Consider the following 14111-nt stretch of genomic DNA (forward strand, 5'->3'; position numbering starts at 1 on the left):
AATTTGTGAATTGATTTCGCATATCCATAAAGTCAGACGTAAATTTATACTTGATTTATGCGTAGAGAAAATTAAGCTCTTCTAAGGTATGGTGCAAATGTGTCTACAGGGAAATAGTATCAATAAAGATACGTTAAGGGAGGAACAAATAGTACTTAAATCAAGTTTAGCTTGTTTTAATTATAAACTCATCATTTATTTTCAATTTGAAACAATGCGTAAATGCAACGTAGGAAAAACAAGCGAAAACTTACCCGTTAGAGCATTAATTTGAAAACTTCCGTTTGTCGGAAACAATCGGTAGCTAACAGCGGCGTTTTCAGCCAAATCCAAGTCAGTTGCACCAACAACACCGACCAGAGAGCCGGGAACCATATTCTCTTCAATGTGAAATTCATAAGCTGGACTGAGAAAGCGAGGATCATTGTCGTTGGTGTCCAAGACATTCACAACTACATGTGCATAAGCTTTGACGGGTGGAGTGCCGTTGTCGCTGGCCATCACATCCAGTTCAAAATAAGCACACGTTTCGCGATCAAGTGGTGAGCGTAAATAAATCCAACCATTATTTGAATAAATGCCAAAAGATCGATGTGCATCGCTAGCCATTGTCGAAGAGCTGGAGCTACAGCCAGATGGCAACGTTGTAGTAATTTTCTTAAATTTCATTGAATTTATCGATTTTTGAACACTTGTTTTGTCACTGCTATCATTGCTGTATTCACTAGTAAGATTGTAGATGATGCGGGCATTGTTTCCTTTATCCCTGTCTAAAGCCTTTACTTGCAAAATCTGAAAATGAAAAACACATAAATTTTTTTGCCGAATTACAAGCATTTTTTCTTTCATTAAAATTTTATTACGAAAGCCGTATCGTCACTAAGATTTTCATTTTCAGTTGTTCAGGTCGTATATATTTTAAAATTTTTGGATCAAATGAAGTTAGTTTTCCGTTTTGAATGTTTTGCTACACGTGTGCTTAGCCGTACAGTAAGCTGTTCTATCGGATCTGTTTTAGCTGCAAAATTGGAGATATAATTTTCTCTTGCCTTCGTAGATTGATTTCTTTCTGCCAAATTTCTTAGCTACAGATGGAAAAGTGGAGTAGAAACTTAGCGCGTTCTTGGTTACGGTTTCAAAAAACTTATGATTTTAATAAAGTTTTGTCAACATATCATTTTGTCACTTTGTTTTGTGTTTTGTTTGACCCATAAAACAAAACAATATAATTGCCAAAGGTGGGCCAGACATCAAGAAATTTTCAATTGCAGTTTTGGCTCTAATAAACGGGTGTTCATGTGGACTTAACAGCTTATGGTCGACGAGAGTATATTTGTTTGGTGTTGAAAATGTAATGGAACGGTGAAAGACGTAAGATGTATGACAATTACTAGGTGCATTCTTGTATTATTGCAAAAAAATTAATTTTTCTAAAATCACATGAAATCATATCGTTTAGTTGTGTCAGGGATTCGTTTAATGATTCGTATTGTTGCGCAAAGCTTAAACATCCTATTTAACACGGAGAGATTATGGAAGTTGTAAAGGCCTTTGGTGTTATTTTATCAAGTTATCGAGAAAAAATTTTTTTTTTCGAAGGGGACTTCTCTTTTTGATTGGGATGGTTGAGAAGAGGGGGTTGCAGTGAAGATTTTTTACTGAAACATGGTAAGGAAAAAAATTCTAGAAAACATTCGAAATTAATTATAAAATAAAAACGTTTTGCATTTTGAATCGAAATGAAATGGTGTGGTTATCCCCCTTTGACTGAGCGGATCTAAAAACAAAATTTATGATATTTAATTTTAATAAGATAACATTATTAAAAAAAAACTGTGTTAAAATTAAAAAATTAATTGATTGATATTTTAACATGGAATAGAAAAAACGCATTAAAATTTAAGCTTATTGAACGTCTTCAAGAAAAAAAAGGCCAAGAAAAGATAAAGATGTGACAGAGAAGGAAAGCTCGATTACGCCAATTTGCTTTGTTTAGAAAAAACTTTGGGAAATTTTCCAAATTTAAACAACAGAAAGAGAGAGAAAAAACTACAATTTAAACAATGCAAACATTCGGCTGTTGAAAGGAAAAAAGAAAGCAAACTTAATACAAAAATTTAAAATATATGCAAGAAAGATGCATCCTAAAGTGATATGAAAGAGGCAAATACATATTAAATAAAAAAAGGCAATTACCGGGTCACGTAACCCAGATAAAATCTAAAGATACCAGATAAAATGTACAAGGCGAACCAGATAAGGAGTTTATTTATTTATCTTTGTACTTTAAATTGTTTAAACCATATATATATATATAATTGTATTAAATATTATCTTTAAATAATGATCTATTCACTGCACACAAATATGAATAAAGACGCTGTTAGTTTAATCGCACTTTCGATTCCTTTTTTTTTTATTTTTTTTAATATTATTTGATTTTAAATAAAAAAAGGCTGAATTGGCCGTCAGAATAAAATATATAGAACGATATTGGACCCATTTTATACTTTTGTCTGCTAGCAACATGTCCAAGTAATTCCATAATTGACCGGTATTTCCGCCTTTGTCAACATTATCCGCGAATCTTATGCTTCAGGCTATCTGTTTGTATTAACATTTTCAGCTCTACTGTAAAGCAAGCATGACTTTAAAATAATTGAAAGTACAAACGCGTTCGCGCAGCAATACGTGGGACCGCTCCTATTGACGGAAATAACTGGGAAAACACACGTGCGCTACTTAAGGCGTTTATACAAAAAGAAGAGTAATAAAGGGTTGTACGTTACATATTATCCAAAACACTGTAGTAACGTCCGCGATCTATGTTAGAAACATTTTAATTTACATCCATGTGTCCTATTATTGTCGCCTCCGATTTAATTCAATTAGTTGTTTTTTTTTTCATAGCTTTTTTGAGTATAAGTCGGCTTTATCGTTGCTTCAAATTGCAGACGAAAATCGTTTGCACAACATGAATAAACACGAAAATGTATCAAAACTTTTTATGTTGTTTTTTTTAAACAACAAAATATGCAAATAATGAGGTAATCTGTGTAGGCTTATTTGTATGAAATTTTTTTTGAACTCTTCCATGTCACCTTTTGAGTGCAGTTGAGAGTATTATGATTGACTCTTGATGTTATGCTAAATAAAGTTCGAATATGTCAATGGTTGTAACAAATATCATTAAAAAAACATCGCCAACTACCCGAAGTAGGGAATAATCGCTTTTAAATTCCTTTGACCGTAGTAGTTCGCAACTCTTAGCTTAGGTCCTAAATCTTTTTGTTTTGAAAACTTTACTTTTTAGTCCAAATTTATTTTTAATATTTGAAAAAGCAAAATGCAAATGGTTCTATAAAATTATATATTTGACATTATACTTTGATCGTAAAATTTTCTTTTGAAAATATTTACAACTTAAATTTTTCTTTTTTTATTACTTTGGAGTTATTCTCATTTCCATTTGTTGTATCTTTTGTTGCTTCAATTCTGCACGTTGACTTACTTGTGAGTTAACGGACAATGATTCCAAAACTTCAATATGATATTCATTATGCTCGAAAACTGGTGGATTGTCATTCACATCCTGCACTTCCACTACTATTGTTAAATTGTTGGAATAACGGGCCGGATTGCCCGAATCCCAAGCGGTGACAATTAGTGTATGTCGCTGTGCTGTCTCGTAATCCAAGTGTCTTAACAATGTTAAGTGACCCGAACGTGCATTGATGGTAAACAAATTCTTGGTTGTAGAACTACCAAACGCAGCTTGATTAGCAGAGTAGTGTATCGCGGGTCTATCCACATTTGCTGCTGGAAAGTTTTGTGGTGTATGTGCAGAGACAGAATTAGAACGTAAACTTACAGCCAAAGCAGACGTCGTGACATTGTTGTTCATTGTGGAGCTAAACGTGGTCAGTTTATAAGTGACCTCACCATTTTCACCAGAATCCTTATCGTAGGCATTGACAGTATACAATGGCTTACCCAATGGAGCATTCTCTGGCACTGAAAAGTGCACGGTACTTATAACAAATTCAGGAGAATTGTCATTAATATCTTCAACGGTGATAAAGGCCTGCGAAATAGTGAAATTGCGCAAAAAACAAAATTTACAAAAAAATTAAAACTCGAAAAGCTTTAGGGAATTTTTCTACTTTCAAAAATAGCTATATGCAAACATTCGGCATTTACTTGGGTATGACTTTCTCTTTTCGTTTGCAGTCCTGCAGTAGCCTTTATGTTTAATAATACAATACTTTTTATTTCGGAATCCAAGTCATTGTTTACTCTTATGTTGCCGGAGTTCTCATCAATGCTAAAGAAATTATCAGGATCCCCTGAGTATATGGAATAACGTACTCCATTAGCATTTGCTGAAAGACAAGAAAAAAGTGACAATTCATTATAATAAAGGAAACATTTGAAAAAATTCAAGCACAATCGAAGCATATTGTCAAAACTCTTTAGCGGAGGGGGGAAGGTGGAAGTTGTGCACTTTAAAAATTCTTTACTTTTATATTGGGAGTTAAGTTTCTCTCGCAAATAGTCATAGAGTTAAATATATAGGAAACATAAAATAACAAGAAAGAAAAGATAAAGAATCGCAGTCATTATGTGATATTTACACAAACTACGTCATTACTCATTATTCTAATAATTCCCACAATGCACACTTTCTTAAAACAATCAAAGAAGCACAAGGTGCGAAAAACAAAAATTTTGGTTTAAATTCTTTTTCATATTTTTCTTTTTTTGTTGAGGGGACCTTATATACATGTATTTAACATATTCCAATTCTACCGGCCAATAATCTTTTAAGGTATCGCAGGTATCTCACCGCAAAACCTTCATAAAGTCTGTTGGCGTAAATAATACATATATGTAATAATGCATTTATGTATTGGAGATCGTCACCGTAGTGTGTAAACGTAAGGTTAAGCTAAGACTAAAAGATTAAAAAGAAAAAATATAAACTAACAAGGACGAAGGCTTATATTCTGATGGTTTATAAGATTACAGTTGAAATTTTACTTAGCGTTGGTTTACTGCTTCATTTTCGCAAATTGTTGTTAACGTTGTAGATAACATGAAATTTTGTAAATTTTAAAGAATTTCATCAGTTCTGCTGTGGGTGTAATAAAAGTATTCCCGAAAAGCGGTTTGTTTGTGCTATCAATAAAATGTCCAAATATTTGTTTCTGAGCCATTGAATTAATGAATATATTCTTACAACTTTGCACATAAATATATTGTCATTTTGACGCTTTCTTTGCACTTTTCGTGACTTCATGTTCATGAATCTGTTTATATTTTCCTTTCTTCCCCTTTTCCAACTTACAAGCATCTGTGTTCGTGGCAATTACGGAACCTACGATCGCTCCCCTATCAGCATCCTCTTTTACGTAAAAATTGTAATGTAACTTTTCAAACATTGGTGGTCGTTGTGTGGCATCCATAATGCGCACATTAACGAGAGCATCGTCTATCGTTCGTAAGCCACCACCATCGCTAGCTGTTACGTTTAGCACGTGCACTGCTTGGTTGCGCATCGTCAACATGCCAGGCCGATTAACAAATATTTCACCACTTGTACGATCTATACGAAATATGCCAGCTTCATTCCCAGATATAATGCGGTAAGTTACGGCGCCAAAGCGTCCAGTATCGGGATCGTGGGCAATAACGGTTAGTATGGAAGTACTGATGCCACTGACAGTCGATTCTCGCAATGAAACGTTATATTCACCAGGATAGAAGACAGGTCGATTGTCATTAATATCAATCAAGTGAATTTTAACCATAGCTGTTGTGCTTAGACCACCTGCAATAAAATGTAAGATGGATACGTATATTATCCTTCATTCGAATCCTGTATATACCTCTTATAAAAAATTTAGATTATATTATATTCGAACAATATTTCGCTATTTGAAAGCATATCAAGAAAGGTTTGCAAACACTTTTATACCATTTTAAGTATTTAGCAAATCTTGGACCAAATTTTATTGTCTTCACCAGATTTTGCAGCTTAGAAAGGCGGGCAGACAGTCTTATGGCCTCATATCACTTAAAATCGTATACAGGTGTACGATGTGGGTATAGACGTCTTCACGTAACAAACACAAATGAAACGATTATATTCGGTTGTGGCCGAATCTTTTGTATCCAGCACATTTTAAAAGCATAAAAAAAGAATAATAAAATGTTCTTGTTCTACTGCATTAGCCATAACCAATTTTTCCCATTTTTCTACACATACTGTAGCACGGTGGTAATTTTTATTACTTTACCCATTACAGGATATATGTAAAGAGCAAAAAACTAATTTTTTTGGCTCTTAAAAACTTAGATGTTCTTAATTCACATGGTAATGTACGCCTGTCTTTCAACTGATCTGGCTTATTTCTAATGCCAGCCACTATATCCATTCTTGCTACTAAATTTGAAGCCGACAGACGCATTCTTACGGCCAGGAAACTTTTTACCACAGATATTAAAAGTACCCGAACGGACAGATGGACACCCTCGTGTCGATCCAGAATTTGATGCCAATCGAAAAGATAACCACTTTATTGGGTCTCTCATGTTTCTTAATGCATATTGCAAACATTTTACCAAAATGATTATGCCGCTATGCTTCGGTGCTACGTATAAAAATAAACTATTAAAAAAAAAGTATCACTTATACAATTATATTTGGAATTGTTCTACATTTTTTTGTTAAATCAGCAATATTTAAATAATTAAAAAGGAATCCATTCGATTAGTTAGTGTCTTATGCGCCTAAGCCATCGTGTAGGTAAGAATGAAGTCCGTGGTCGCGGGTTTAAATCTCAAGCGAGGTAGAGTTTTCTTTGGTTGTGGCTGTAGTGAGTGTTCAAGTGTTAAAGGTATAACCTTTATTGATTGGACACACCACACTAGGCTGCAGCCGCCACCTCCTTATTATTTCTTCTTTACACTCTCCTTTTTGATAGTCGCCGTGTTAAACGGAGTGAATGGTTATATTATAAAAAAAAAAAGTGATAAAAACATAGTTAATAACTCACCGCGATCATATGCAACAACGGGAAATTCGTATATGTTGCGTTTTTCAAAATCCAATTCTTCAGTTATGCATATTTCACCAGAAGCCGAACGAATCTCAAATTCCGTCAGGTTTTGTTGGTTTTCTTCGTTCAATGTATAGTTGACCATTGCGTTGACGCCGCAATCCGCATCAACAGCCGTCACCTGCAACATTGGCACAAACACCAACAAAAATGAAGATGTAAATTCAATTTTTTTTTTTAATCGTTTAACGAAAACAATTATGTATCATGAAGATAATCATATATTAATGCAACCAGTGAATAAAAATGAGTTAAAGCTACTCGCAAACGCACGCGACCGCTTGTAACTAAATATTTTGTTTTTCTTAAGATAATGCCATCAATACTTATAACTTATCTACCTAATTTTGGGACTGCACTAACGAAATATAGTAGTCTTTTCGATTTTACTTCCGATTTTAACCTCCAGAAATTAAACTGCAGTTGATTTAATCAGATCCTACTGTCTCATCCGTTGTCTTGTAATTCAAACGTTCGCAAAAGTTGGTATTTGATGAAAACTTACATTCAGCACATATGCTCTTATCACTTTTAAAACTGAGTGAGAAAAAGTTGCTCTGAGAAAGAGAGACAGGAAAGGTATATGACTATAATTTTCGATTATTCGCAACTTAATTGACCGATAGTCGTCGATTTAAAATTTATTAAAAATATTCCACAAACTCTAAGAGAACTTCGAATTGTGCAACCATTCCAGCCATACTCAAGAAAAAGTCGTTATGAATCTTGGTATTCAACATTCAGTTCAAAAGAGGTTGAACCTGTCTAATATGTTTCTATTCATTTACAATATTTAAAATTTAATTTTTTTGTTTTGCCAAAGAGTCACTGAGAAAGCACTAGGAATTTGAAGGTTAAATTAAGATTCCAGTAATAAAAACAATACCTATCACGCTACATAAGTTGGCTTCGTTATTTACTCTTTTTTAAATCGCCGCCTTGTTATTATTTGCATGACATTAAAATTTTCATTCCTCTTTATTCTGTTATAAACGTTTGATCAGCTTATTTTGCTATTATTAATTAAGTTAACTATATATGAAAATTAGCTGAGAACAGCTGAATTACGTAAAACCACAGATTTAAAACTACTTTTATTCTAAAATCCTGTTTGTAGTTTATAATAAAAAAATAATTTTTAGGAATCCGCCTGAGTAGCCGAAGGGGAGGAATCTCGACTAGCAAGTCAATGGTCGTGGGTTCGAATCTCAAGTGCGGTAGAGTTTTTAATAAAAAGCCGATAGCCTTAGATGCTAGTGCTTTTAAAAGTTTAGTCTTAGAATATATTTCTCTGGCGAAATTAATAATAATAATAATAATAATTTTTAGGAACAAATTTGGTATATAAAAAGAAACAAATAAGAGAAAAATGATAAAAGAAAAATAAAAAAAGGATCTAAACATCCACCACGGAGACCAGGGAGTCATTCTTGCAGCCGATACGGATTCGGACTACGACTACTACAATAAATCGATCCAAATATGTAAAAGCTTCTCAGCCGGTAGTGTGTAAGCAAATCATATGAACCATTAATTTAACGTGAATTTAAGTAGAACACCAGCAACATACGCGTAATACGCAAAGTTATGGCATTAAAAAGTCCGATATTAAGAATAAATTATATAACAGATATACAAATAGATTGCAAGATATACAATAGATTGCAAACCGATTGAATAACGCCTAATTATATCCACACTGCCATAGGTTTACGAAAATAAAATTTCTCAGCGAACGATTATGAACACGGAGATTTTTGTTTTCGGACGACTTGGGTTGATTTTGATCAGTAAGAGAAGATGTCCTTAGCCCACCGTCTTAACGGATATCGTTAGGATTTCGACGGTATTAAATTTATTATTAGTTAGAAAGAGATGAATTATTTAAGGTGTTGAGAGGTGTACAAGGCGGGCAGGTGGAAGAATAGCCGCAATCTGCTTTTGTTACACTAAGAGATTAATAACGTGCATACAATAATTTGAATGAACCGACATCAGGCTTTGAGTCATGCTTTGCTTCATTCCTTAAATATCTAGCATGAATCTTACACAACCGAACAAAGCGCAAAACAAAGCGTTATAGCTACGTCACTATTAGACCGCATTTGAAAGAAATGAATTTAGGTCATCTAATTTTGCAAGCTATGTCTTCATATAATTTCAAATTTTATTTAATTGCTATGATTTTATGTAAATTGTCAAAATGTTTGTTCGAAATAAGCGCGAACGTTGTTGAAAATGCTTTGGATTGGTCCGCTTTTTCACCTACTCATCACATAACGCCCTATTTTGTGAAGTCCGTCCAGTTTACCGCGATACTTGTTCAGGCCAAAATCGTAACACTAAAGTAGCTTTGACATGGATGAAAATTGCTCAGTCATCAAATAATAATTTCGAAATGATAGACCACAAATTTTTGGTATCTGGTAATTCCTTCTGCCGAATGACCACGATTTTTGGTTGATAGAAATGAAAATAAAAAAATCAAAATACATCTACAACCTTAAGTCGACGACAAGAAGATTAAAAAATACCGCGGGCTCCAAATTCAATGGATGAGATTCTTGAAAAATGAATCTTCTAAAATATTCTATAAAACTTTTTTAGATGGTTGTAAATTTCACGTTTTGGATCTTTCAACTAGAAGAGGAACAAACATATGCGGACATTAGTTCCGTTATATACCGCCACTAGAGTAATAACGGAAAAAAACCAAGATATTATGTGTTTACTACCATACACCCTTCCAGTTTTTCAGGAACATTTTACAAATCTTAAGAAATCGATGCTTTCTTAAAATAATTACCAAATGTTTATGGAATATTTCACTAAATTTATTGGTTCTAATAAAACGTATCGTTTTTTACTACTTTAAGTCATTTATTGGGCATTCAGTTAACTTTGAAAATAGTCTAAGTCAATTCAAACTTCACAACATTATTCTAAGAAATTCACACAAAATTTCATATTCATAATAAATTTCCATTATGCACTACTTTCATCATTATGGGCACATATAACCGTTCCTATGAAAACTGAATTTTTGTACTGTAAAAACATATAATTTTCAATTTCATAGTAAACTGACATAAAAATTAACCTTACCGAATTTGAACCATGTAGGTATATTTTTTTTTTGCAGACTATACCACTTGCACACATTGCTACGATATGCTTGAATATATATTAGGTTGATGTGTAATCTAGAATTTTAGTTTAATTTCACTTTTACGAATACCAATCGTTGCCTTCTAGTTAGAGAACATTTCTTGCTTTAAAGTTTTCTAAAGTGTTATTTATTGAACGATTAACTTTAGATATTCAGTTAAATAACGCAACTAAGAAAATAAAACAACAAATGCTTACGTAGAAAAACACAATGTGGGTTTAACAATTTAAAAAAATTTGGTGTCCTCCTACTGAACCGCTTTTATGTAAAAAACTCGTAACCTAGGTTGCAGCTATACTTCACCTGTGTGACTTATAGTCCCCGTTAACGGGGCTCTTCCTGTCATTTTGTGGACCGGCTCAGCCAATTTGTAGATTATTCTTCACATAACCCTGTAATAGGCTTAATTTCTTCGCTCTCTTCTTAAGCGAATTCGATCATTTCAGCTTTAGTTAACCATATTAATTCAAAGAGTAGTTGGTTCCTCTGGCGCCATATATGTTTAATACATTGTCGTTCTACTTTTTAGACAAAAATTGTTAGTCTTGTAAACTTATCTGCTATTCCGACAAAAATTTTTAGATGCCGCATTCTGCACATATGTTCCTATAAACACCTTTTGAAACACTTCTGCAGAGCTTGTTTATCTAACCTTTGGGTGTCTAGAATTTTCCTTCCTTAAAGGTGACTTTCACTTAACTTCGCCCTTTGCAATTAAGAACGTTGAAAAATAGCAAAATTCGCCGCATATTCTTTATTTTCTTCATCATTACTGATTGCGCCCTTTCCACCTAGTTTGAAATTACCTGATTAAAGTCGCATTCTCTCTGTTTGAAGAACTTAACTGCTGAAGAATTTGAGCGCCTTCACAACTCGTACTCAATATCAATAAGTAAAGGTATTGAGTTAATCCGCGCCCTATAAACCTAATCAATTAGTTTTTTAATAAGAAATATTCTATGGAAGTTGTGTTGAAACCACAAAAAGTTGTAATCAGTTGACTTTTTAATAAGAAATACTAAATGATCAATTTTGGCGAAATATAGCTGAGTGCCGCATAATGCAATATTGTGAATTCTCATCTTGCTCAGTAACTTGTAGCGTGGGTATTCGCATGCGCACCAGACATTATCAACAGCCAGAAAAGGCCGAAGCTATCATGTGCACACGACAATTGGTTATGAATGAAATGTGTGCTGCCGCTATACCAAAATGCGCGTAAATTTAGTCAGGTATTAAATTCAAAATTTTTATTTACTAAACTGTTTATATATTTGTCAAAAAGTGCGCAGGAAGACGAAGAGGAAGGAGAACATTTGGCGAAATCAATTTTTTTAGATAATGAAAATAGTGAAGGAAATGGGTTGTGCCAGACAATGCATGTTTAGTGACATTTTATATACTTCCGATCCGGAATTTCGCTTTTTTTTCATACACTTATATATATAAGGTTGCAAATTCATTCAAACCATTTGCACGAATATATGTAAAAATTAACAGGAAACATTCAAAAAAAAAAAAAACTTAACCTTGTTATAGTTGTTTTGATAATGCGTTGACGTTTCAGACTAGAAAAGCGTGATTGAGCGTTGAAAGATAGTTTTCATTTAATTATTCAATTCTCTTTAGTAGATGCGGCATATGAAAACTTACATTATTAACAGTTAAAATGGGCATTTATACGTGCGAATATTTTCGCCATCAAACTAGCTAGCTCACTTTTCAATCCAATCATGCGCTTTTTAGTTTTATGATTTTATGACAAATATCTTTCACTTGTTGGGAGAATTCGTCACGTCTTTCACGTCTTCCATTAAGTACATTCCTAAGACTTTAATAAAGCCTCTTCGTTTAATTTTTGAAAAAATTTTAAATATTAAGAAAAAACTTTTTTACTTCTTACTTGACGATCCGCGGTCAAAATTATTATTATTATTATTATTATTATTAATTTCGCCACAGAAATAAATTCTAAGACTAAACTCTTAAAAGCACTAGCATCTAAGGCTATCGGCTTTTATTAAAAACCGGTTACTCAGGCGGATGTCCGGTCAAAATTTAAATGACCGATTGTATGAAAGAGAGAAAGAAATGCACATCTGCAAAATTTCGTGTAATTTGCAGAAACCGTTATCAGCTTTCACTGTATTTGTGAAAGCACATATACATTAAAAAAAAAATAGCAGAATTGAAAAGGCTTGCCATCCCAAATACTTCTATTGACAGTGGTACGGAGATGAAACAAAATGCGAAAATAAAAAAATTTGTACTTATTTTAATTTGTTTGAACGAGGTAATGATTGGAATTTTCTGTTGAAAACATTTGCCCCATGGAAAGGTTTTTAAGGGTTTAAAAGATATGCTCAAATCTTGAGATAACTCTCGTAAAATTAAAACTAGACACATCACCCTACCAAAGTCTTTGAATGCTATATTTAGTAGACATATTCTTACTTTCCTTCACCGGTTCCTTTATAAAAATTTGTTTTTTAAATAATTTAAACACTAAACTGTAAAGAAAATAATTTTTGGCTACCATGCCTTAACTTAAAATCTCCGCAAATCTCCGCCTCAAGGAGCATTACTTGCCATTAAATTCTCTGTTGCTCGTGGACCGTTATGGATATCATACCTTTCTACGCATTTGGCAAACACGCAATCCATGTCCTTTCTCGGTACAGCCCCAAAAACATAACAATCTTCTACTCTTAGAAGAGATGCATATAGAGAGCTTGGGGTAAGCCTGAAAGGCATCGTCTTGCAATCATTTGCGCGTATGTGAAGGCCTGCGCTGTCTTTGCAATACCAAACAATTTACGATCATGGGAAACGAATTTAAATGTTTCTCGTAGACCTTCTGGCAGTTCATTTGATTTATACTATCGTGGCTCTCTTGGATTGAAATGGACAGGCAAACTGCTGCCACCAATTTCACGATTTAAACTGTAAATGTTATTATCGACCAAATTAACACGATTGCAATAATTGCCTATAACAGAAAGATCTCGTCACAGATGTCATTTGTTATTTGCTGCATTGACATCTTGAAACCACCGATAGCAAAATTGACATCGTTTAGGGTCAAAATTAGCTCGAACATTTCTTATAGGCGCGACGGGAGTCCACATTTTAATAATTTGTAACGGCCGCGAACAAACCTTGGGTAGGGTGTCTGTCGGTCTGTGTCAACCGCAAGGAGCGGAATAACGGCATGCCGTTAGACAAATCATGCGATTTTGTGGTACCGCTAATAAATCGTATGAACTTGCGGGATATGTTTATTTTACTCTTCTCTGATTTCCTTGTTTACAAGAACAGGCAAAATCGTATGATTTTGCGGTACTCCTTTTTTTCCTTTTGCTTTTGCAAGCATAGGCAAAATCGTATGATTTTGCGGGATCTATGCTTGCTCTTGTGAGAGTAGCGGCAAGCCGTTATAGAGAGAGCAACAGGAAGAAGAAGAGGGAAATTGAGTAAGAATGAGAAGTCTGTCTGCTTTTTAATTTCAAGATAGCGAGGAGAACTGTTTGGCATCTGGTGAAATTCGAACGGGCTTTCGAGCTCAATATAAAACGGATAAAAAAAAATAATTGTGAAGACTATCCCTCAAGGGTAATAAAAAGGACTAGCATTAGCTGGCTGTGAATATTAAAATTTACAAGGAAGTATGCATTACGATAACCAGCATAAATAATTAATTATCAATACAATAAAAAGGTTCATTAAAAAAAAAAAGAAAGGAAAAAGAAAAAAAAATTACCGCCAAACTGTTATCGCAGTTCTGTCGCTCCGGCGTGGATCTGTTGGGCAGGGCGGCAATA

At 33.8% G+C, this 14111-nt stretch overlaps 1 protein-coding gene across 4 annotated transcripts in view; it reads right to left on the bottom strand.

Moving 5' to 3' along the window:
- The window catches only part of LOC119641872 (protein dachsous), a 232796-nt gene that overhangs the window by 20841 nt on the left and 197844 nt on the right, over positions 1-14111 (bottom strand). For all 4 annotated transcript variants that reach the window (XM_038040755.1, XM_038040752.1, XM_038040753.1 and 1 more), the window contains exons 3-7: positions 7059-7242; positions 5348-5830; positions 4201-4382; positions 3512-4084; positions 255-792 (exon numbers count right to left, since the gene is read on the bottom strand). In XM_038040755.1, coding sequence (XP_037896683.1) covers positions 255-792; positions 3512-4084; positions 4201-4382; positions 5348-5830; positions 7059-7242 — 1960 coding nt within the window. The remainder of the gene's footprint in view (positions 1-254; positions 793-3511; positions 4085-4200; positions 4383-5347; positions 5831-7058; positions 7243-14111) is intronic.

The sequence above is a fragment of the Glossina fuscipes genome, unplaced genomic scaffold (genome assembly GCF_014805625.2).
Source record: "Glossina fuscipes isolate IAEA_lab_2018 unplaced genomic scaffold, Yale_Gfus_2 183, whole genome shotgun sequence".
Classification (NCBI taxonomy): Eukaryota; Metazoa; Arthropoda; class Insecta; order Diptera; family Glossinidae; genus Glossina; species Glossina fuscipes.